Raw genomic sequence first — 26332 nt, forward strand, 5'->3', positions numbered from 1 at the left:
TGATCAGTACAGGTTCCATTGGTGAAGTACCGATTTTGGTGGTGAAGCCTCAATCTTACATGAATTATAGTGGGGAAGCGGTGTGTTCTCATCATCTGTGTTTGCTATCTTGAGTTAATATAGGTTCATTTTGGTGTTATATACGTTTGATCGTGTCTTATTACTTTATACCTGAAACTCTGGGACATCCCAAAGGAAATGGCTGGGTTTGCTTGACATATTATTAGAGTCAGAGTCTTAAATTGTTGTTGCAGTAAGTGGTATGACTCAGTAAACTTGAAAATGACCCCTTATTGCTATGATTATTTCTATTTTACTCAATGCCATAATCGGTCTTTGGTTACCAACAATGGGTTAGTAGGAATAGTCAGGCCCATGGTTTTCTCTCCTCACAGTGGTCTGGGGTTCAATTTCCCTCTCAGTAGCTGCCTAGCTATTTGCTCGATTTTCCTGTTTCTTAAAGATTGTAGTTTTGGCAGTTGCTGCAGTTTCAACCCCAGTCCAAGAAGCTCGTTTGGAGGAACTCTGGGTAGCCAAAAAAAAAAAAAAAAAACTACAGTCTGGGCGATATGTAAATATTGCTGAAGTGGCTCCAAAGTGTTCGATCTTAAAACCATCACAATTCTTTACCCATCCATTTACAGAGGTCTAACCTGGCCATGTAGTAAACCTACGGCATCGAGTACAAAATCTTAAAATGTTTGAGAAATAGAAATCATATCTTAGTTTCGGATAGTCATGTTTTCTGGATGATTATAGTTCATCTTTGTAACATTGTGATGAACAGTGTTTTTCCTTTTGCTTTTGTCGATGAGTGTACTTATTTCAAATTATTTATGAACATTAATTGCATATATCTCCTTTTATTTACTTCATAATTGGAATTGAACCTTAAGATGGATTCTTTGTCACCTATTCTCATTTCTGGTTCTTAAGGTTGGACCACTAGCAGCATATTATCAAGTACCTCTACGTCATATATTATTGGTATGCATTTTTTATTTATTTTTTTAATCTTAATCTTCGGTCAGACTAAATCAATCTTCAACTTGAATATGACATTATATGTTGTCCGGAATATGGACTTGTAGGTTTATGATGAGATGAGCCTACCAAATGGTGTTCTAAGATTGCAGCCAAAAGGAGGACATGGCTATCACAATGGGTATGTAACTATGTATGAACAGTACTTGAACAGAATTCATGATCTTGAATTTGCAGAAGAATGTTCTTAGTTTATCTTTTGAACTTTTCAAGGAAAGCTAGTTTGATTCTTTTCTTCTATATATAACATGTACTTGTCTGACAAATCTCTAACTGTGATTTGAACATTTGAAAACTAACAACTTGCGAAAGGAAGTCACTTCTGTGGGAATTATATTTTCTGTACTGTTCCAGTTAAGGTCTGGAGCTGTTAGATTAACTTCATTCCTGAGGTCCTAAAGAACCCAGATTTAAAGTCATTTTATTTGTATCATCTGTGTTTTGGACTCTGTATCAGTTTTATATGTTTCTAATTCTTTGCTAGTATATTTCCTCGTACTCGTTTTAATCAACTAATGAAAAAGATGAAATGCTGAGAAAGGGCATTTATAAAAAAATAAAAAATCAGAAAAAAAAGAAAAATAAAAAAAGAAAAAGAAAAACAATTGTAGTGGGATGGTTAAGAAAGGAAAAATATATTCCTTGGAGGATTAATCTGATTATGGATGTCCGGTGGATGGCATTTCAAGTCGCTCAAACTATTTTCAATCATGTTTTCAGAGAAGCTAATTTCATTGCTGATGTGATAGTAGAAAGTGGTCATGTTCTAGGTCCAGCTGCTTGGGAGCATTCTCTGCCTCTTTTTGACTGTTAATTCCTTATTCTTTGATCAAACTACCCCGGTTGTATAAGGGGCCTCTTTGTAGTTGTCTTCTTTAGTTTTGTTCATTGGGAAAAAAAAAAAAGAAAGAAAAAAAAACCTAGAGTTGCTTGTTTCAGATCTTCACGAAAAGAACTTGGCCTCTACGGTCTTCAGGTTTTGGGCCTTTACCTAAAAGAGATTTGGGTAATGCTTGTAGGATCTATGTAATGCTTAGATCTAATTGAGTTAACAATTGTCTTATTTATCCACTTCTCTCATATCTCAAGATGTCCATAATTTTATTTTCTCCTTGTCACAGTGTGAAGAGTGTAGTGGGCCATCTGGATGGCTGCCGTGATTTTCCTCGCTTATGTATAGGTATGTTTCTTAATTACTATTTCCATGAAATTAAGTTAGCTTGCTTTAATTGGAAATTAAAAAGTGATAATATGTATGCAGGTATTGGAAATCCACCTGGTACTATGGACGTGAAAGCCTATCTTCTACAAAAATTCAGTACAGTAGAAAGACATCAGGTATATGATGGTTCCAACTAATTATGAGGTCGCTGCACATGACTAGGAACATTCTTAGTCAATTGTGTTGGTGTCTGTTGTGTTGCCTGATCTCTGTTCTGGACTAGCCATTTCCCTTTTGCCCTGGTCAAGTATCAGTAAGGAGGAACTCCTTTTGTAAGAAGATGGAACTCTCTTAGAAACCCATACATTAGTGATGAATGCTTCACTTTTTATTGGATCGTCACAGGGAAAAACTAAAGATCTCAATTTTAGTTATTAGTTGAGCTAGAGTCTATTTGGCTATGAAGTTGTATTGATCACTGCATTGGTGTCAGAAAAATCTTGTACACCAATTTGTTGCTCTGCATTTCAATGACTGAACTTTGACCAATAACATCAACTTTTTACTGCTTATCTGAACCAGATTGATGCAGCACTGGGTCAAGGCGTTGAGGCTGTGAAGACACTGGTGCTGAATGGATTTGACCCGAATATCACTAGTTTCAATTTGAGGCAAAAATACAAGTATCACAAAGTGTAATGTCAAATTTACAGAACACAAGTCAATAGCACGATGTAACATATTTTATCTGAACCGGGAGGTGAGTTTTTCCTTGCACAGATTAGGTTAATCGTAGCAGTAATGTAATTTATATTGTCTTAGTTTAGTTAATAATATGTAGGGAAAGAATGTCTTGAAAAACAACAAATTTCGGCTCCTCTGTGCTCAACTACTTCAGTAACTTCTGTATAACATTGGAGAATAACCATGGTTTGTACCCAAAGCTTGTGCTGTTTGTAGAGGATTGATTCTGCACATACACACCTTTTAGAGACAATTAACCAAAGAATCCAGACACCAACTAACTTGTAATTATGCAACTGTGTTCAGTATCACCACAACTTAATCTGCATTGTCAATAAGACAACTTGTAAAGACGTAATCAGACCAACTTCTTTCTTAAATTCCCAGAGATCAATCCTCAGCAGTAACAGTAACCTCTAAAGCAATATTATTGCAAGTTAAGTGGCATGGAAATAGCCAAGAAAGGAAATGAACATTACATTTTCATAAATCACACATTATAATTATTGCAAATTAAGAGAATAATATATCATTGATCCCCCAAAAGTTTTGGGCTAGCTCGACCATTGAATGTAGATGCAGTTCAGGAAGTTGAGCTTTATGTCATTATGGACTATACATTGATATTTTTAAAATTTTTTTTTTTTTTTGAAAGGGATATACATTGATATTACACTGTCAAGGAATTTGTGATGTTTCGAATTCAAGGTCCTAGTCTTGAATGCGTAAGCTTATGCCATTAACAGTCATCCCTCCGTCAATGCAAATAGTCTGCCCAGTTATGTATGAGGCAGCAGGCAAGCACAGAAACGCCACCAAGGAAGAAACCTCTTCCGGCTCGCCAGGGCGTTGTAAAGGTGTTCGAGAGTTAATAGCCTCAAGCATCGTTTGGTTACTGAGAATCTGCATATGTTAAAGAAGAGAAAAACAAGAAGATAAATAAAGTAAATACATGACAAGCAGAGGATCCAGATATATATATAACTGGAACATAATGTAAAGTGAACTCTCTGCAAAACTAAGAAATGCATGAAAGAAATCAAGCACTGATATTACATCTTCGGCGAAGGGAGTTCGTATGAACCAAGGTGCAACGCTGTTGATTCTAATATTGTCTTTTCCCCACTCGCACGCCAAGTATCTTGCCAATTGGTTAATTGCTCCTGAAGAATATAATGAGAAGAGCCATTGATTTTAACCTTCAATTTCTGATAACAAAAAATGTAGGCAGAAATTTAATATTGAAAAGTCAAAACTAGGTTAGGAAAAAGACCTTTAGTGGCAGCATAGACACTTCCAATCCCCCCAACTGTTACCACACCAGCAACAGAAGATATAAGAACAATGTTACCAGCTCCTGATGTTTTGAGGAGAGGATGTGCAAGTTGGCACATATTGTAATAAGAGTCAAGATTGGTTCCCATAAGAAATGAGTAATCTTCAGCTGTAATATCAGTTGTTGGCTTTGCTATATTGGTTCCCACATTGTTTACCTGTTCAGCCAAACAATGGGAATTGGATAAATTAATTACATGTAAGGACGCCTATGAGATAAAATCCTATACATGATGCTTCTGTTAGACTCAACTTAATTGCTTTAGAATTAACCACACGGTCAGATAAGGACAATATCAGTTGGTAATTGTATTATGATATAAATGAAATACTTACAAGGATGTTTAGTTTCCCATTGAACAGTGATGAGACCTTCTTCATGAGCTCCTCTCGTTGGGGCTTTGAGACCAAATCACAGACAGAACCAGTGACTTGATTAAAACCCTTGGCCTTCCATTGACTCAACCGCTCATTGAGTTGGACTTCATTCCGGGAACAAGTATGGACCTTTGCACCTAGCCTTGCCAATTCCTCCACAATAGCATATCTAACAATGAGATGAGGTAGTAAAACTATATTATATCAAAATTGGTGTAAGCTAAAACAGAAGTATATTTCAGATAAATGAAAGACGGTGTTGCTGTTTGATGCACAGTTGAATTTTTGACTCACTCAAAATGACAGTTTGAATTTCGGCGACTTTGGTTAATTTCTATAGTAACAGAACAATACAAATAAAACCCAAGTGAAATTGAAGGAGAAGACTAACCCAATGCCTTTGGTTCCCCCAGTGACAAGAGCAGTCATTCCCTCAAGAGACCATCTTCTATCTCTGCTGTCATTGCTAGTAGGATTATTTGGTTGAGCCATCTCCCTAGCCCTCTCTGTCTCTTTCTTTTCTGTCTCGATGGCCAAAATTTCAAGATACAAGGATGGTATATATAGACCTTCTCATCAACTTTAGGAGTCAAGTCCTTGTTTCACAAGTCAAATTTGGTGGCCTCAAAGATAAAGTAAGATGCTTTGATGATGCGACTAGTATAACTTGAGCAGGTGATACTTATTTAAAATTTAAATTATTTTGTAACATACGGAAAATGATGATTCTAGTTGGACCTCTAAATTTTGTTTTTGGACCTCCTCATTAATTTTTTTCTTATAAACTTCCAATTTTGTCCCTTATATTTCTATCTGCACCTCATCTTTTCACCGTGTATCAAGCTGAACCATTCTCCAAAGGAACATTAAACCAAAATTTCAATAATCGGTTGCAACCATAGATGAATCTCATAACATCAAATTCCATTAGAACATCGTTATGAAAATCATCCTCTTTCAAAAGAGGATCTACACGTGTATTCAAAAATTCTGGTCTTCTTCAATTTCAGTAGGTTCTTAAACCAATATAGATCATTAGTTTGAAGAATTATTATATAATTTACATTAGTATGTTCAAGGTCGAATAACCAGAAAATCTGCTGCTTTTACCTTGGCCAATATAGTGATGTGGAGTAGGATGATGAATCAAATAAACTGTGCTGCTATAGAGAATTCATCGCCTCAGATTATATCAAAATGAATATCTTTTTCCCTCCCTTTCACCTCATGGCCACACCAATCTTGAACTCAGTTTCTAAGTACCTTGGTGACTTGAGCCCCGCCAACAAGCAAAAACAAATCTTAATGTTCTGGCTCCCCATTTCGTTGATCGAAAATCCTTTTAGTGGTAATACTTTAACAATAAAATCAGCATATTGATGATAAAGAAAAGCAACAGTATTTATAGTAGGGGCTTTCTTATCCACCTACACCACCTGCCTCTGTCTCTCTGCACCAATAAGCAGAAAGAAGCCATTGATAGGTCCTCATCGCCTCCATTGCGACAGAGATCGACAAAGAAGTGCTGTAATGAGTTTTTTTTTTTTTTTTTTTTGGAAAGGGTAAAATTGGATTTTGAAAATTTTAAAAACTAAAAGAGGTCCAAAAAGAAAATTTGGAGATCTGAATAGACCCACCCTACAGAAAAACTTGCCAAACGCAAAAAAAAAAAAAAAATCGCTTTAGTGCAATTTGCTCTTCCAAATCCCCATGGCTAAATGATCAGTATCCCCATGGCTAAATGAACAGTAACACCAAAGTTGGTTTACTGTTCTGCCCCTCCCTCCCAATCAAATTACAGATAAAATTACCCACGGAAGCACAGACTCTCTAGCTAGCTATTGGATAAATTAATTACATAAAAGGACGCCTATACCTTTTTTTTTTTTTTTTTTAAAAAAACCCCACCCCATTCCCACCCTTGATGGGGCTCGAACTCCTGACCTCTTATATATGAGACCAAAGCCTTACCACCCCACCAAACACACACACCCCCAAAATAATAAAGGACGCCTATACCTGATGCTTTGTTAAACTGAACTTAATTGCGTTAGAATTAACCACACGGTCAGATAAGGACATTATCGATTGGAAATTGATATAATACTATGAAGACCGAAAGGACACCTTGAGTTTTTAGTTTTTTACAGAATCCCAAATTCAATCAAAGCGTCAAAATTCCATGTATTGGACCATGATCTTCTATTTCTAGGGACTTAAAAAATGCAGCATTTCAACAAATCATGAAAACAAATGTTAACAATGGTCATGATGCTGAAGGCAAAAGCTAAACACCAAACAAGGAAACTTTTGGGTAAGTCGATCAATGAATCTGTTCAAATTCACATCCTTCATAGACAAGAATAGCGGTCAATATCACTATTGTAACAATTACCAATAGATCACACTAGTACGTCTCGTAAGAAATCAACATAGTTAGGTAAAGATTCGAACTTAAAACTCCTAAGGAAAGTATTTATCCCATAATAAAATATGATTAGACATAAAACATTTAACTTTAGGAACAAGATCACCTACAAAAGTGTATAGATGTCTATTATTAGATAGGATGCGGCTATTACCACCCTACTAACTATTTTCTCTACCCTACATTCTCTTCTCACCCTACATATATTTTTTTAATTTCAAGTTTGCTTAATTCACCCATTTACAATATCCAAAATACCCTTTTCCAATGTAGGTTACTAGGGTTTAACTTGAAGTCTGTTTCTATTTAGCTTCCTCGCGTGTCGAATTGTTTTTTTGTTAGCATAGCATAAGAACGATTGAAGATGGTGAATATTAAGAAATAAAACGTTAGGGTCTAACGATGAATGAAGATATTAAGAATGAAGTTTAAGTATGTATTCTTTAGGGTGTAATAAGATAATCAAATTGTAATTTTTAATAAGATATTGTCCTTTATGGTAATATTATAATAGGATATTTCAGTCTTTCAATAAATCAAAAACTTGTAGGGTGAAGAAAGTGACTAGTAGGGTGGCAATAGTCGTACCCTATTAGATATCATCTATGCACTTTCATAGATATCTACATATATTCTATTTTTTCCTTAGAGGTATCATCCTGCTTATAAATAGAATTAATATCAATAGAAGTATCAAACATTTATTTTCTTGATAGTAGTTGTTAGACTAGTATATACTTGATTTTTGGGTCTTTATCCATTTACCCTATTTCTAGGGATTTTTTTCTTACTTACCTCATTAAGTTTTTTTAATTTCCCCTTACCCAAAACACTCTAAGGAAGTCTTTCCTAATACCCCATTAAGTTTTTTATTTTTTATTTTTTATTTTTTATTTTTGAGACAATTTTATCCTTACCCCTTTGTTACTTAGAGAGAGAGAGAGAGAGAAAATGGAAGAGAGAGAAACCATAGGAGACTTCGTCGGAACCCCATCACGGGATTCCGACCAACTTTCGCCGGAATCCAATAACCGATCGCCGGATTCCGTACACCGGTTGCCGGATTCCGGCTAACTTTCGCTGGAATCCGGTCACAGGATGCTGCCCAACGGACTTTTCTGAAAACCTCGCTGGAGGTCCCTAAAGAGGTCGTTGGAAAGATTTATTGTCCCCACTAGACGTCTATTGCACCCCAATAGAGAGGCAATAGACGTCTTGCCCCCTAATAAACGTTTCGATCACCCAAATAGGAACTAATCTTCCTAAAATTAGACAAATAAAACTTTGATTTAAGAAAAAAAACGAGGAGATTACATCAATTCAAAAAGTCTATTGCCCCCAATAGACCTTTAACAGACCTCTATTACCCCCCAATAGCCATTTATTGCCCCCCGATAATTTTTTTCCCTTTTTTCTTTCCTTTTGGCTTCTAGGCCTTCTTCCCCCATTTTAACCAAAAACAATTGATTTGGGCACCCAGAAAATGCTCTGGGCACCCAATCTTCTTCTACTTCTTCCTTCTTCCACTGTTGTAGAGCCTGGACGAGAACCTTAAGTTCGCAATTGTGATTCTTTACAACATATCAACAAATTGAGATCTGAGTACCAAGCATACAGTACCAAAATCGAGATCCAAGTACCAAAATCTCGTGTAGAGGCTTTGAATTAAAGAAGCTGTGGACGATGATCTTCTGGTTCAAAACAACGACTCGCGTCGGAGCTTGAGTCCCCTAACCTACAATGGAGGCTTACATCACGCTGCTGCACGTTTCAAGTTGATTAACCTGATTAGGGTGAATGTAAATTGGTTAGAAACAATCGCTCAGGCAACGAGTTTCTTTTGGGCGTCCGAGTGCTCGGCAAATCCATACGCGACACCGGATTCACCAAGGACATGGTCATCCTCATCTCCGACTGCGCCATGAAGCTGAGAGAGAGAGAGAGAGAGAGAGAGAGCACATGTAATTAATTAATTAAGTTAAGGACAAAACTGTCATTTTACTTTAAACAGGGTAAGTGGGAGTAAAAATTTGTTGCTGGGGTAAGTGGGATAATTTTGGCCAATTTTGGTGCTTTGGGCCAAAGACTCTTGATTTTTATCAATTATTAAGTATCTCCAACATGACATCCCTATTTCTACACCACCTAATTTTCCTTTTTCAACATTTTCTCCAGTGACCATATTGACTTGTTCTACTGTCCAATGTATAAAAAGTACATTGAAGTTGTTTTCCTTGATACCACATTCGGATAATTTTTAGTCAGGGTATCTTTCACTGTTATGTACAATCTCATTGTGGAAATACTGTTTCCCCTACGATTAGTTTTCCCTTCGAGGTGAAAGAACCAGTAAAATCTTATAATTTGCGATAACAAGAGGGTAATAAAAAAATTCAGTCATCCTTTCAAAAAAAAAAAAAAACATTCAGTCATAAATATTTTTATTGATATGAACATACATGTTTGTGGTGCTCGATAACAGAATTTAGACTATATATATATATAGTATATATGTACTTGAGTTCTTTTGATTCCAGAAAACAACCATTTCTATAGCAAGTGCTACAATCCGCATACTAGTTATGAAACAATTGGCCATCATATTTGTTGGTTACCGAAGGAGTTTGAGAAATTATTACTTGCAAAGGAAGTTCAAATAACGGTAGGGAAATTGGTCCAAATGATACTTGAACTATGACTCCTTGTAAATTTCGATACCTCAAGTTTTGAAAATGTCAGAACTGTTCTTGAGATTCTGACCTTGACTGAATATATGTACCTAGAGCCGTTAGATCTGTAACGGAGCTTGCCAGCTGGCAATTTTAGGAGGGTAATTTCATCCCTTCAGTCTGTCCTGCCAAATTTAGCTGCAAATATTTGCCGCAAGAATTCATTCTGGACTTTAGTGATCTATTTACCGCTAGTTGACCAAGTCAACATCATACACTTCTAATTTGCCACCATATTTGAAGAAAAAGATTATTGACCAAACTATATATCAGTTTGGTACCTGATGTTTTTGGCCCGACACAGAATAAGTACATGTAATGCCTAATTCTCCTACCTGACCTGATCACAAACACAGCCTGCATTTTGATTGATTTCCAAGGCAAATTCAACATACAAAAAGTTAGTTTCAGCAGGCATTAAACAACAAAAAAATCCACAAGTAGCAAGCAATAACCATAACTACAGTTTGAACTACAAATCTAGGGTCCTTAAATCTACTCAGATCCACTACCTGTTGGTAGAAGGGCATTTGTTGGTCTAGGTTTCCTGTGAGCAAGCGATTTGAACCTTCTGTGTGTGAAACCAGGTCTGGAGGAGCTTGATGGAGTTGTAGTAGTCTGCGATTGCTGACTTGGCACACAAGCAGGCTGGGACTCTTGCATAGTTGAAGAAGAAACTTGTGGCTGCACATTCTGAGGTTCATTGTGCTGCTGCTGGACATTTTCAGCTTCCTGATGCTCTTGCTGCACATTGTCAGCTCCCTGCTGCTGCTGCAGATCATGACCTTCCTGCAATTTTAAAAACACATATAATCCAAAAACATAATATATTATATATATAATGGCTAACAAGCAGCCCTAACACAACAAGATCTGATTTTTAAAGTTAGAGAGATGGAAAGAAAAAACTTATATGGACCTGTTGGGAAGAACAATACATACTTGTTGATCATCGGACATATTCATGATTGAAACTTGATCTAATTTCACCCCTAAGTTCTGATTCTGCTGCAATCCTTGAGACTAAATTGCTTGTGGCCTATATGCAAGTAATCCAATATGGAGTTGGTGAATATTCTAATTTTCATTTGAATATTTCTATATTAAGATTCTTCTTTTTTAATTTAGGGGAAAAAATAGGTAGAATGCATATAAATTTTGACTTGGAAATTATGAGGTACAATGTATCATTTGAAATCCATATAGGTGTTTTCTTTTATTCCATATGAATACAAATATCTATATAGTCTTTACATGGAATGAAAGAAAAAGAAAAACATGCACATAATAAGTACATATGGGCTTCATCAAATGGTACATTATACCTTTATTTCACATTCAAATGTTACATGCAGTTATGGCAACTCGAGGGTACGTAGTTCCACCCTCATCAAATGTCTATGGTAAATATCCTTGAATATCTTTTTCATGTATAGATATTTGTATTCATATAGAATCAAAGAAAATACCTACATGGATTTCAAATGATACATTGTACCTTGTAATTTTCAAGTCAGAATTTATATGCATGCATTCTACCTATTTTTTCCCCTAAATTAAAAAAGAAGAAGCTTAATATAGAAATATTCAAACAAAAATTAGTACCATTCACCAACTCCATATTTGATTACTCGCATATAAGCCACTAGCAATTCAGTCTCAAGGATTGGAGCAGAATCAGAACTTGGCGTGGATTTACATCAAGTTTCAATTGCGAATATGTCTGGTGATCAACAAGTATGTATTGTTCTTCTCGACTTTTTCTTTCTATCTATCTAACTTTTGAAATCACATCTTGTTGTGTTAGTGTTGCTTGTTATCCATTATATATATATATATATATATATATATATATATATATATATATATATATATATAATGGATAACAAGCAACACTAACACAACAAGATGTGATTGGACGTTAGTATTTTAGCCATATCATCAATACAAGTTTTATCATCAATTACATATCCGGTGGTGTTTATATTCGTGGAAGTTTCTAAATCGTTTGAAGACAATAAAGTTTTTAATTTTTTTTTTACGTCTGAAAATTCTAGAAAGATATCTATTTTTATCATTTAGAAAACATTGTAACCCTTTTTAATTAGTGACATCTTTAGCTTCATCTCTTGCCTATCCATACATCAAGCAATTCCAAAACATGCCAATTGATCCCCATCTAGAACAAGAATGTGTCGGTTTAAGCTGGACAAAAGATAAAAGGAAAGAAGTGACAATATTAACAAATGTAATTGGAAGATTGATGATTCAATCTCTACATTGTATTTTTTTTTTGGCGTCTAATTAAATTTTCCCATTTATGGTTATACATCAAATCAACACGTATGTCTTATTCGGCTCTAATTGGTTTATTGACATATTTTGGATTTGATTGAATACTAGCCTCTTCAGATGTGCTCACAGACTTGTTCATTGGCTTTATTTATTTATTTTATATTTAGTGTATGGGAGGTTCTATTCAGACCTCTCAATTTACTATTTGCACCTCTTCTAATTTTTGTAAATTCTTTTTTCCTATTTTACCCCTTCTATAATTTTTTTTTTTTTAGAATACCCCTTCTATAAATTAAAAAAATAATAATAATAATAAAAACTGCCTCTTTTCATCGTGTGCTCTCCTCAACAGAGTCAAATCATCTTTCTTTCATTTGTTCAACCCACCTAAGGTTCTCTATTCTTTTAATATAAGGTCATGGAGATTGATCAACAAGTTTTATTTTTCATTCTTTTTCCACCCAAGCCCTATATAAACAATAATGGCTTCCATAATCACTGACTACTTGTTTTTGATTCTGAAATTGAATTGAGACTTATCAGCTAAGTATGTAGAAGGCTTGCCAAATCCATATTTATAATTTTATATAAGTAGAAATGATAATCGGAGAAAAACATGATATTGAATTGGGTTTAGTGAGCTTTGTACTTCTTGGGTCTGAGAAAGCGAGAGGTACCAAAATTGGATTGCTTCACATAAAGAATTGGTCTTTATTTTGGTTTTTGATGCATCAATAATATTTTTTTTTTGAAAGGGGTTTGGAACCCAGCCTAACTGGGAGGCTCAGCCCCACGCCCATTATTATTATTAATATGAGAAGGATGATTGTCCAGCGAGGGGGACATATTACCTACACCTCGAGTACTAGTACAAGAATCCTCATAGAGTACATCCTGGATAATCACAGGAGTCTCATCTAACCAATAATCATCTAAGTAAGAAACACTAGCAAGATGCGCCAATCTATTTGCTTCACGATAAATATGTTGTAAAGAAAAAGAAGGAATAGCATTCAGGTATGCTTTACAATCTTCAACAATGCAACCTACCTCAAAGAAGTCCTCCATGCCTCCATTAAGTGCATTAACCACCACAACACAATCGGTCTCAATGTCGACCTCTGTCATGCCTTGGTAAATAATTAGAAGGAGACCTGCTCTCATAGCCTCACACTCCATATGGAATGCAGATCTAACCGGGAAAAAAAGGCGTGCAATTGCAGCTAAACACACACCAAACTCATCTATGATGATTGCCCCTATTCCACCTTGACCCGTAGCCGCTAAAAAAGCACCATCCGTGTTCAATTTGAGTCTGCCACTTGGGGGAAGTTTCCACTTGGTCCTCCTCCTAGCCTTCTTTGACACTGTCACAGGGTGCATAGCTTGATAGTCCTCTAGAAATTTTGAGGCCCAGGCTGTTGTATTGAGGGGGTTAAAAGTACTCCCCTTTCAAAGAACATTATTTCTTTCATTCCACAAAGCCCACAATAGCATGCAAAAGAGGTCCCTCTTAGAATGAGACAAAGAACCAAAGACATGCATTAACCATCCATGCAAACCACCACCAAACTGAGAACGTACCTTTAAATTCAATGGCCCATGCAACCAAAAGTCAACCACTCTTTTACACCCCATGAAAACATGCACGTCGTCTTCCAAGTGACCACCACAGAAAACACATCTAGTGTCGAGGATTGTACATTTTTTAAGTAGTGCAGCCCTTGTAGGTAAGATGCCCTTGTATAGTCTCCAAACAAAATAGCGCATTTTTGGTGGAACTCGAGCACTCCAGATTGCCTTCCAATGCATGCAAGATGCGCCTCTTGAGCTTCCAGAAGATGTGGAAGACGACCTACTCGTTAAGCCTTCAGTCATCCTGTAGACGTGATACCCACTCTTCACACTGTACAAGCTCTTATTATCATAGTGCAACACCCACTTATCAGCCGCATCACGCAAACTCAAAGGTATGCTAGCAATAAGATCCACCTCCATATTGGAAAAAATCTCTTCAAGAATATTTAATGAGGCAAAGATTGAACCTTTTTGGAGGGAGGTGTAGTTTTGATGATGATGTGATGATCTTTTCTAAATTTGAATGAAATAGAAAATTTGTTACGTGCAAGAAGAAAATATGGAATATGAAAGCATGATTTGATGACTTCTTTGCTCATTTTGCTGCTGGAAATGGAGGTTTGGCTTCCTGGATCCATGCCCAAAGACCAATTCTTGTTATTTTTTCAGGTCTCATTGCGTGGAAGATCAAATAGCTGGGTTTGTCAATAGGAAATTCTTTCTCTTCTTCTTATTTTTTTAGTGGGTAAAATAGGAAATAAAATTTTACAAAAATTATAAGAGGTCTGAATAGCAAATGGGGAGGTCTAAATAGAACCACCCTTAGTGTATACATGTGTTACCTATTTTTGTTAAGTTTTTATTTTTATTTCTTCTCAAACCACAGGACATCTTTTTCTGAATAAAGTCAAATCAACTTGTCATTGATACTCAAGCCAGAATGGCTATTATACATATCCTTCCACTGTCATCTATAGACAGATAAGAAGTTGTGGTGGTACCACAATGATACATACATAGGGACAAGTCTACTCATTAGACATCAAGTGCTCACTTAATAGAAGCAAACATGTTAAATTATGAAACATAAACATGGTACATAGACTTACTATAAACCTAAGGAACAACAGTGTAATTAGTTGGGTCAATCCACTTGAATCCTAAATACGAAACTCTAGAGAACCAGAGTTCATCCACTAAGTTCAAAGTTAGGCCCAAACCTGCACCCACAGGTCCTTTCTATGCCTCTCAAACCCTATAAACACCCTAACTGTTTTGGGCCTCCAATCAGTGTTGGTTTCACCCATTGACCTGGACACCCATACTGCATGAGTCTCCCGACTCATTACTTCTCTGTTCGCCTCCACAGCTCCATCTTCAGCCATTGCCGCACTTGCGTCACCCACCGCAGCACTTGCAACGCCGTCCACTGCTCCACCTGTAAAGCCATGCACATCATACCTCTTTATGCCTCTATGCCTTGCTTTGGCCTTCTCCCACACTACCAAGCCCAATTCAAAAACCACCAATCACCAGCTCCTTCTCAGCTGGAAGCACAATCATCCAGAGGTGAAGGGAGGGTGACTCGGTTTGTCTCATCCATCCTTAAACTTCAATTTTAGCAACCCAAATTGCGATCCTCAACTTCAGTGCTCGAAGAGCCATGGTCGCAGAGATCATCCCTCTCATCTTCTTTATCACCAGATCTATCCACATAGCCTTTAAACGTCCCCTCCTTAGTCCACCCGACCTGATTCTTTCTTTGATTGCCACCTTGAGAGGTTGGTGGCATTTGCGACTTCAAGTTTAGACTGGTGATTGGTGAGACACGATGGAGAGGAACAATGAGGATATCATCTGTGTAACGGGGCATTGGACTGCTACGTGTAGATAGCGAGAGGCAGAGAAAGATTGTCTGCTTGGTGTTGGCACTGTGTGCTAGTGATGGAGCCCCAAGCAATGGCAGCTAGGGTTTGCAAGAAATTGAAACTCTCGTAGCGAGAGCGAGAGTCAGAGAGCCATGTGACATCTAATGCAAGGCATCTAAAACCTTAGAGAAATTTTACTAACACATCCCTAATTTCTTAATGCACACCCCTCAAACTATTTTTGGCCATTTTTCCTCAATTTTTCCGCCTTTACCCTCCATCTCTTTTCCTCCTATTTCCTCTCTCTACAGTCTCTACTCACCCATTTTTCTCTTTCCGTGTCTCTCTTCTATCCACCTATTGATCTCTATTCCCTCTCCCTCCAAAACCGTCTTCTCTTACTTGTTCTACCACACCAGCACGTAACACTACAAAGATTTAGACCGATTCTAACAAGTAGATTGATGAACAGAAGAAAATATGACATTGCGGTGACTATAACCTTTTTAAATTGTAATGGCCTTAATGGGTTATATGTGAGAAACAAATCTTCAGACGAAAATATGACATTGCGGTGACTATAACCTTTTTAAATTGTAATTGTCTAATGGGTTATATGTGAGAAACAACTTTTTAGAAAGAAAAAAAAATGGTATAAGGACAAAAACTATAAGCTGTGATGAAGGTATTTGGATTGGCTGGATATTGAAAAACTATTTTTAGCAAGGAATGCTTGGATTCCCAATGAATGCAAATTCATATGGCGAAGTCGTTGGTGATCAAGATCAAATGTCATTGAGGCTTCCAAGGGTACGTACTAGTATTACTACTATTATTATTTTATGTATTAGAGAGAACTAATACAAACGCATTTCAAAAGTGGCCAACAAAAAATAACATTTTAGTTAATTTAACTGAAATATTTGATTAAAAAATAGCTAGCATTGCTAAATATGCTTATACATATGTTCATTGGATTTAAAATTTTTTTTTTTTCATGTATACAAGTGGTAACTATTTTTGTTAAGTTTTATTATTTTTTTTTCTCAGGCTGCAAGGCATCTAAAAACCTGAAACCCATTATCTTTTTTTTGTCTTTGTTTTTTCTTTCTATGTATTTAAGTTACCGTTTTATCCTCCACATATTATATTTTCTAATTTTTCAATTTAATGTTGCAAGGACACTTGAGGGTTATTAAAGATATAACCACAAGCCTTATTAACTTAACTAGTACTGAAGATTTGATTTAACTCCATTTCGATAAAAGTAGTACCTATGTTGTGTCTCATCGATCTAGCTGCCTAAACTTTATTTTTCATAATTTGCATAAAACTCAACTAATTGGATATCTAATAACTATTTTCAGGAAGGAATGCTTGGATTCCCAATGAATGCAAATCCATATGGCGAAGTGCTCAGTGATCAAGATCAAACGCTATTGAGGCCTCCAACGGTACATACCAGTATTATACTACTTTTTTATATATTAGAGAGAAAGAGAATGCTAAAGGATCTAAATGTTAGCTAAGATGCTATTTTGGCGCTACTTTTAAAAGATGCGTGCATCAATTCTCTCTATTTTAGCTAGTTTTGAATTTATATTATTTATTGAATGAAAAAATAAAATAGTTTAAATGAATTTAACTATTACACATAACAAATTAAAATGAATCTCTTAAATTAGCAAAAATAAATAGAAAGCTTTATTTCGCTCTCTATATTTAGGAGCCAAATAGCTAACAGTTACAATTGAGATCCACTTATGAGATTGGTGTAGCTGCTAAAATGAATAAAAATACACTATTGAGGATATACTGTCCAAAATAACTAAAGACCTAAGATAAAAAGTCTATTAAAGATGTCCGAAAAAAAAATTGAGAACATAAGTTTTTGTTAAATGGGTAGATTGTTTAAGGAAAACTGAAATTGGGAGAGAATTGAGTCGTGCTTTTATTGATAATAGAGTCCTCTTTATATAGAGGATTACAAGGCATAAAATCAGAGTTGTACAAGGAAAGTAATATTACATTAATTGGATATCTCCAAGATTCTCCAATATCATCTCTAATTCTAATCATATTATCACTAGGTTAAGTAATCTAGAGTTTGGGTCAGACACATATTCTAGATTTACTTGAACACTCTCCCTTGTGTTGCCCAAACGTGGTGCTCCTCTCGTTGCCTCATTAAAAAACTTGCCGAGTAACAAAAACCCAGTGGGACAAATATAACCTCGGTCGAAGGGGAAAAAGAGCACAACACACCCTTCAAGTTTCGAGACCATACATGTAGACATCTCCCCTGATGTCTGCATCTCCCCCTGATGACTACAGTCATGGGAGTTCGGATAACTTCCGCAAACGATGCTACCAACATGTTTCTCGAAAGTGAAATTTAGACAATGACTTAGTGAGCAAGTCTGCCATACTGTCCTTAGATCGGACCTAGTTCGCTTTGATCTTGAGGAGAGTCTGTTCTTGCTGATTATGCTTGGAGTTGTCACTTTTGATGTAGCCTTGTTTCATTCGTTCAAAACAAACAACATTATTATAAATGCTTGTAGGCTCATCTATGGTAGACTTCAAACTACAATTGTTCGAACATGCGTAATTATGGATCCAATCCATATACATTCACGAACCACTTCGTGAAGAGCAATAATCCACTACAAAAAAGAAGTCAAATGGCCACGGCGCAACGCCGTCGCGGAAAGTCAAATTGCCGTCGCAAAAGACCAATGGCGACGGCTAGGCGACGACAATTTTGCCGTTGTCGTTGAGGGCGTCACCATTGCTATTTGCGACGGCAATTACGCCGTAGCTTCAAGTTTGACGACGACAACTACGCCATCGCAAAGGTCAATAGCGACGCCACCTACCGCAACAGAATTTTTGCGACGGAAACAATGCCGTCGCAAAATATGAATTATTAATAAATAAAAAAAACTTTTCTTTTTTAACAAAACGCATACAATTGACATTCTGTTCAATTACTTAATTATGCAAACAAGATAATCTATAAGTACAGAGCCAACAAAGTGTCAAACGATAATTAAATTTGAAATACAAAGCTTGGATAGATAATATTTGAGGTATAATTATACAGATACAAAAATGCACTAATATTTAAACCTAAGCTAAAACTAGGCAGCTTGCCCATGCGATGCGCTGCCAGATTCTGTTTGATTTTCTTAAATTTTATACAGAATCTAAATTTACTAAAATTTCATATCACTCTGGTCTTTGTGCCGAAAGAACTTTTGGGATGGTTGATTTCCAGGATATCCTTTCCCTGAGAAAGTTGAAAAATGTAATCAGATAACTAATTCAACCATATTAATTGTAAATTAGAACTCAGCTGAGCTATAATAACAACTTTCCAGATAAAGGAAGATCACACATTCACTCACAAACAGAAAGAAAAAGTAGAGAGTTCATACCAGAAGTGAAGCAAATGATCACATCACCATCAGCTGCCCAACAGTAATCAAATGATGTTTCTTAATTGTTTCAGTTGCTAACACTAGCCAAACAAACAATGCAGACTAAGTATCACATCAAATGCATGATCCAATCTAAAGAAGATGTGAACCATCGCGTAAGCAGTTTACATTTTGAAGGCCAAAAGCAATAGCAATGCCCTGCGTAAGACACCTAAAATAATGTGATTTTCTGAACAAAAAGATGGTCAAACTAGAAGGAAATGGAGAGTACTATAGTATATGCTCTACGTACAGAACACAGAAGCAGTATAAGTCCAAGTTACCTAATATTAGCTGGCATTATGAACATTAAGCTTCACCTTGTAGGAACCGGTAAACAAGAATTCATATGATTCTAAAGCCCTTGGGCATACAATTTACTGTTAACTGTGGCTCCACCATAGAAAATAGTTATCATTTAAAAACAGAAGGACACAATTTTTTAAAAGAAAAAACTATTACCTAAAAACTGCACAAGGTATATCTCTGTAATCCGGTTTGCTAGGTTGCCCTCCAAAAACTGTTTTCTGTAGGGAACATAAAGTAAACAAATTAATAGCTTGAAGCCATCTCCTTGTTAGGAACCAAATGTTCAAGGAAAAACAATTACACATCATACGTTAATGCAAACATTACAAAGAAAAATACATACTGCAAAGCATGTTCCCTCCATTAGAGCAACATGGGTAAGGTTAGCCCGGTTTGTGACATCACCAACAGCCCATATACTAGGAATGTTGGTACATGAATACTCGTCCACCTGAAAGAGAAAAAGAGCCAAGATGTACATGATGTTATTGCTTGCCTCCTAAAACAATCACTATCAACCATATTAATTATAAATTAGAACTCAGCTGAGATACAATAACAACTTTCCAAATAAAGCAAGATCACACATTCACTCACAAACAGAAAGAAAAAGTAGAGAGTTCATACCAGAAGTGAAGCAAATGATCACAACACTATCTGCTGCCCAACAGTAATCAAATGATGTTTCCTAATTGTTTCAGTTGCTAACACTAGCCAAACAAACAATGCAGACTAAGTACCACTTCAATTGCATGATCCAATCTAAAGAAGATGTGAACCATCGTGTAAGCAGTTTACATTTTGAAGGCCAAAAGATCCGATGCTCATTTGATAATGAGAAATGGAAAACCAAAACAACCACTGAATCACATTTTCAATACCTGAGAAAGAACTAAATAAAGAAATCTGATTTCAGTTGTATCAGTCTTTGCATATGATCATATTTACAACCATACAAAAACTTATATTTACAATCAAACTCTATAAGTATCTGAGCAAGCACATAATGAAATAAAAGAAAAGGGGTTGGACACAAGGGGATCTGAACCAATTTTTTTATAATTATTTTTATCATCAAGTCATGTTTTGTTAACTTTAAAACTTAATTACTAATGGAATCTCCCCTCTTTGGCAATGAGATTCTAACCTGCATATCAAAGAAGAAAGACAAAAAAAATAAACAGAATGTGTCTAAGTGAAATGGTAAGAAATTAAAAGGAACAAAATGTGGCATGTAATGAAAAACATAATGGAAATTACCTTTGAAGTTCAATGTGCAGTAAGCAATACCCTCTACCATGTTTGTAGAGATCTAGGAAACTCCTACTGTAAGATAATAATACAAACTCATTTTGTATCCATTCGACAGTGCTCAGGCTCACTAGTTGCCAACCTCTTCCATCCTACTCACCCACCCCCTGAGAAACAAAGTAAAAGGCATTAATATATTGCAGCATGAGGTGGTGCAAGATAAAAAGATGTTGTAAATTTCAGTTATATATTGGACACGACTTGTCAACACTTGAGCTTTGCTGCCATGCATCCCCTTCATTTGAGCTTGTCTCATCACATACTTCATTACATTAATCCCAGTACAGAATCACTTTCAATTCTTTGATTTGTTAAAGCAATAAAAGAAATCTGTCCCATAATAAAAGAAATTGGTTAAAGCTGACCTAGAAAGCATTCAGTCTCAAGGCTCTTCTACCACTACCCGTTATAGCATTCTTCTATTGAGCTTAATCCACATACCAAAAGCAATCAGTCCCAACAAAAACAAAATCAATTTTTCTAATCAAAATCGTTCTCTACGTACGCTTGCTATTGGGTTATATCAAAATAAAAAATAAACACAAAATAAAAATCAGAAAAGTGAAAAACAAGCCTCGTGCCTGCGAACACTCGAACGCAACCAAGGGAACCAGTTTCTTCAATCGACCGGAAGAAAAAGTTAGGGTTTATGTTGGCCAGTATCTAGATGTCTTAGCCCACCCCGGAATCACGCACCTATCAACCATTGGCCAAATTTTCAATTGGAGATGTTAGTAACCCTCACTTTCTATAATTAATTCAAAAGACCCAAGTAAGAGGAATAAGAAGACTAAGATAGATGAGTTACCTGAGAGGAAGACGGAATGACAATGGAATGAGTTTCTCTGTGTGTTTGCTCTGTGATGAGAGGAAGAGAATGAGAGAGGAAACTAGATCTGGATCTGGCTTTTACATTTTTTTTTTCCCCTCATACTCGTATCTTATTTCCTAAAACAAGCGACGGCTTGTTAGCTCTGTCGCAATTGACACAAGTACATGCGATGGCATGTATATGCAGTCGCAATTGATAAGAACAAAAACGACGGTAATGCAAAGCTGTTGCATCTTATTTATGAGTTCGCGACGGCAGTAATTGCAGTAGTTAAAGGAGGACCATTAGCTACGGAAAATCTGCACTGTGGCCCTTTGCTGTAGCCAATTGAATTCTTTTTTGTAGTGATCTCTGCATAGTTCGAAGATATAGCGACTAGGCTCTGTTCTGTAGACCTCCAAGATATCGCAGTCTTACCCATGATGAACACTTAACTAGTTTGGGAATGACCTTTGTGCGGGTCTGAGAGATACCCAACATCAGCAAAACCTTCCAAAACACATGTCGTTTTGGGATGGGGATAGAGGACGCAGGCCAGTGTTGGCGGCGTTCCTGGTGTGTGATGAATCCAAATCTATCGTCTCTCTGTAGGGATAGAACAAGCCCATATCAATCGTACATCTCAAGTACCAAAAGATATCTTTTGCACCAATCCAATGGTGTCGCGTTGGCGCAAAGCTATATCTAGCTAACAAGTTCATGGCAAATGAGATGTCCGGTCTTGTGCATTGAGCTAAGTACAATAATGCGCTTATTGTACTCCAGCAGGGCACCTTTGCCTCTAGCACATCTTTGTCATCATCCCTTGGACGAAGAGGATCATTTTCAGAATCAAGACTACGAACGATCATGGGGGTGCTTGAAAGCTTGACCTTGTCAAAATGCCTAAGCATCTATCAACACGATGCTCAAGTTCCAAACCGAGACATAATCGTGTTCTTCCAAAATCCTTCATCTCAAAATCAGATTTCAAGTGTTCAGCGGTTTCCTTTAATTCTTTAAGGGCTTCTAATAAAGATCATGTCCATCATGAATCGCGATAGAATCCGAAACTTGTTATGGAAACGCGTGGACATATCCTTTCCCAATCAAGTAGTCACTTTAGTGAGCTTTTCAACCTTATTGTAAATGCGCTCCGTGGTCTAGAGCCACTTGGCTTGGGTATATGAAGTTCATAATGAACCTTCATGTATATTCCGTATCTAGACCCCCATAGAGATACGTAGTGACCACATTTGTAAGCTACATATTCAGTTATTCGGAAACTACCAAACTGACAAGGTAGTGGAGTGCAATGACATCCATTACGAGAGAATATGTCTCATCGTAGTTGATTCCAGGGCATTTTTGTGAGAAGACTTGCGCCATAAGGTGAGATTACCATCTCTTTTTCTCATCACACTTTCTAATGAAGACCCATTAGTCAATAGGTTTTATGTTAGGAGGTGTTGGCATCACTGGCTCGAAAACCTTCCTCTTCGTTAGAGAATCTAACTTAACTTGGATCACATCTTTCCATTAGGCCAATTTTCTCTACGTTGACATTCATTCATCAACAGAGCGTGGTTCGATATCATCAAACTCAACAAACTCATGTGCAATGAAATGCGCAAATACATCATCAATCATGATGGAGTTTCTGTCCCATGTCTCATGTACACTAGTGTAAATTTCATAGAGCTCTATATTCTCAGGTATGGGTTCTGACGTTGAGGCGTCCCCCAAAGGTAATCATAATCCGGAAGATTCTCATGAGACAAATTTTGAGCGTCGGTGATCCAAGGATTGGGTTGTGCTAAAGTATCATTCGAACCTACGGGCCTCCCACACATCCTAGCTGGGGCATGACCTATAACGCCAGAGTGCCACTCTCTATGGCGTTAGCGCCATGCCTACCTCCATGTAGGGTGGCGCTTACGTCCTCTCGTAGGAACGTCCATCCTTGCAGGCATATTTGCAGCATATATGTGTGATCTCGTCACTTTAACAGGGATCGAGATGAGACATAGTAAGGACAGACCACGACAATTCATGTCGTTCTTGTTGAACATCCGTGTTATTATCTCCCCCTAACGACGGGAAGACTGTCTCATCAAAGTGACAATCCGCAAATCTAGCGATAAGGAGATCGCCTTGCAAGGGCATTAAGTGGCGGACGATTGTTGGAGTCTCAAATCCAACATAGTTGCCCATTCGTCTGTAAAGACCCATCATAGTGCGTTGTGGTGGCATAATTGGCACATAAATGTCACACTCAAATATGCGTAAGTACGATACTGGTACCCAGTAACTAGCTGTAACACAGAGGTAAATTGAGTGGCGGTGGGTCGTAGACGAATTAGCATAGCTGCATGCGATATTGCATCACCCCAAACAGATATAAGAAGATTGATGCACATTACCAATGTCCTGACTACCATCGTAGTCATTTCAGCGAGACCATTTGGGTGTGTACATGGGAATATGATGTCCAACATTAGTCCCGTTGCAATAACCATCAAAAGTCATTGATGTAAACTCTCTAGCATTGTCAAGTGTAATTGATTGAATAGGATGATCCGGGGAGTGAGCTCGTTCTCATATGATATGTGCTAGGAGTGTAGTAAAGCAGCATTTACAGGTGGACAATGGCACAACATGTGACCAACGTGTTTGCGTGTCAACCAACATCATGAGATATTTAAACGTCCGCAAGTTGGTTGAATCAGTCTATAGAATCCCCATGGATTCTATGTAAGAACAGAATGAGTATTGTCATATCCTTTGCATAGGACGGTCTCAATTTCCCTAAGGAATAGGCTTTGTAAAACAAGCGAGAGGCCCTAGAAGCAACCAATGAGGATTTTGGTTGGGCCTGAGCGTCTGAAACATTATTTGAAGCAAAGTTGGTGATTGTAGCATCACCTGAGGCGCCATCTCCATGATGGACGCCATCCATGACATCATGGATATGGACTGTGCCAGCCCTAAGCTGGTGGTGGATGGCGGCAGCGCCAGAGGCAGCGGCGGCTGCCACACTTAGTCCATGAATCAACTTTTGATTCATGCTTCGTTTTGCTCGAAAGAAAAGATGTCCATGTGAAGTCTTTAGTAGACGGATCATCATATCATGACTAGGATGACCTATCCTGTCGTGACAAAGCCAATATATGTCTAAATCCAAGAGAGCTTCTCTCATAACTTTATTGGATTTAATAGCTCGAATAGTGGTGACATAAAATCCACTAGAGAGACACATATGTTTCTCTAGGTTGCGCCTTTGTTCGCAGTCATTAGAGGTATTGTAAAGGAACTCTATTCCGTTCTCTACATGCCTTTTTGCATGGAATCCATTGGCTCGAATAGCTCAATAGTGTGTGTTTTGGCCCTAGGAGGGTAGAGAACTCTTGCGACATTAATCAAGGTGCCATTTGGCAAAGGGAACTTGGGCTATTTCATATCCTTGAACTAATACTGATGGCCCAGCCATCGTAGTCACAAAGTAATATGCTCAGAATTAAAATGGAGTCATAATGAAAAGAACTCAAAATTTTATTCATAAGCCAACGGTGTACACCATTGTCTCTTAACCATTAAGAGAATCTAATCTAAATACTAGCTAATGCAAAACAAAGGTAGTCGTTTGACTTCTTTCAGTAACTCCAAAATAAATATGACCAGGTGAGTAGAGAGATGTCGGTGATGCAATGCTCGTTTAAGTACCACTTATCTCAAAACCTTCCTAGACATCATACTCATTTTGGATGAGCCTATGTGAAGAAAAACTAAACCAATGGCATTTACTACAAAATATATGGCAATTGCCTATTACATCTCTTGGAAAAATAAAGACTTAAACAGAATTGGCGATCTATTGATCCCTGCCAGATTTGAAGTCTTCAACCCTTCACTCTAGATCATCTTCTTGATCTTCTTCTTCCACATAGTGAGCTTCTCTTGCTTTACAATATGCTTTGTAGGCGGTGACAATTTCTTCACGAGCTTTACAATTGTGTGCCCAATGATTGGATACTCCACATCGAGAACCTACATCTCTTTGCTCAGAATCCATTGATTGAGGCGCTTTAAAAGCGTTATAATGATGACTCTTAGTGTTGGTGGCGCCACCAACATGGCCAGAGGCATTGCCTCCCTCTCTCTTTCCATGTTGACCTCTTCGGTTCCGTGTTCGCCTATTTTGGCGGTTACCTTCCTTATTAGAGCGAGAATATGGACCACAACGTCCAGAATTGTCCCTAGATTTAGGGTTTCGCTCTTGGCGCCCTTTCTTAGGGGCGCGACTATAATTAGACTCCAGAATATGCTCTGTTCCCACATATCTCGAATTATAGTTCTTCACAAGGATGTGGTCATGCTCTTTAGCGACATTCATAGCTTCAATGAGCTCATGAAACCTTGTGATCCGTCCTGCAGTAACATCGATTTGATAGTTTTTAGCAACCATCAATGCAGAGACGGGGAAGGTAGAGAGAGTCATCTCAATCAACATTGCATCTATGATATCTTTTCCACAGAATTCCATTAAGGATTTAATGCGAAGTGCTTCCGAGTTGTAGTCAATAACATACTTGAAATCATAGAAGCGGAGGCTATGCCATCTCACTTCGAGGTCAGGAAGCAGGGAGTCACAGAAGTTGCCAAAACTTTCTTCGAGTGAGACCCACAGCCTTCTGGGGTCTTCTTCGTTCATATACTCGTACTGGAGCGAATCATCCATATGACGAATCATTAGGATGATGGCTTTCGCCTTATTTGCCTCCAACGCTGCTCTATTTGCTTCCAAAGCTTGAGCTTGCTCAACAGTTAGCACGTCCTAGTTAGGCTCGAGAATCATATC

The 26332-nt window shown here is 37.3% G+C and overlaps 2 protein-coding genes across 2 annotated transcripts; one reads left to right on the plus strand and one right to left on the minus strand.

Moving 5' to 3' along the window:
• Positions 1-2: 2 nt before the first annotated feature.
• Positions 3-3149, plus strand: LOC133744495 (chloroplastic group IIB intron splicing facilitator CRS2-B, chloroplastic-like; the record flags this gene model as incomplete). The annotated part of the gene is made up of 6 exons (XM_062172595.1): positions 3-80; positions 937-987; positions 1092-1165; positions 2166-2224; positions 2306-2382; positions 2789-3149. Coding segments are annotated over 6 exons (456 nt in total), but the record flags the coding sequence as incomplete, so codon positions are not given.
• Positions 3150-3527: 378 nt separating this feature from the next.
• LOC133706891 (tropinone reductase homolog At2g29290-like) lies at positions 3528-5193 on the minus strand. Its single transcript, XM_062132436.1, has 5 exons — positions 5055-5193; positions 4622-4832; positions 4224-4443; positions 4007-4113; positions 3528-3853 (listed from the first exon to the last, which is right to left on the minus strand). The coding sequence occupies exons 1-5, from the start codon at positions 5153-5155 to the stop codon at positions 3662-3664; spliced, it is 831 nt and encodes a 276-aa protein (XP_061988420.1). The 5' UTR covers positions 5156-5193; the 3' UTR covers positions 3528-3661.
• Between the last annotated feature and the right edge of the window lie 21139 nt (positions 5194-26332).

This window comes from Rosa rugosa, chromosome 4, assembly GCF_958449725.1.
Source record: "Rosa rugosa chromosome 4, drRosRugo1.1, whole genome shotgun sequence".
Taxonomy (NCBI): Eukaryota; Viridiplantae; Streptophyta; class Magnoliopsida; order Rosales; family Rosaceae; genus Rosa; species Rosa rugosa.

Coding starts and splice junctions, on each gene's coding strand:
- LOC133706891 (XM_062132436.1), bottom strand. CDS start 5,155: ATGGCTCAACCAAATAATCCTACTAGCAATGACAGCAGAGATAGAAGA. Junction 4,114..4,223: donor TGTCTATGCTGCCACTAAAG/GTCTTTTTCCTA, acceptor TATATTCTTCAG/GAGCAATTAACCAATTGGCA. Junction 3,854..4,006: donor GAACTCCCTTCGCCGAAGAT/GTAATATCAGTG, acceptor TAACATATGCAG/ATTCTCAGTAACCAAACGAT.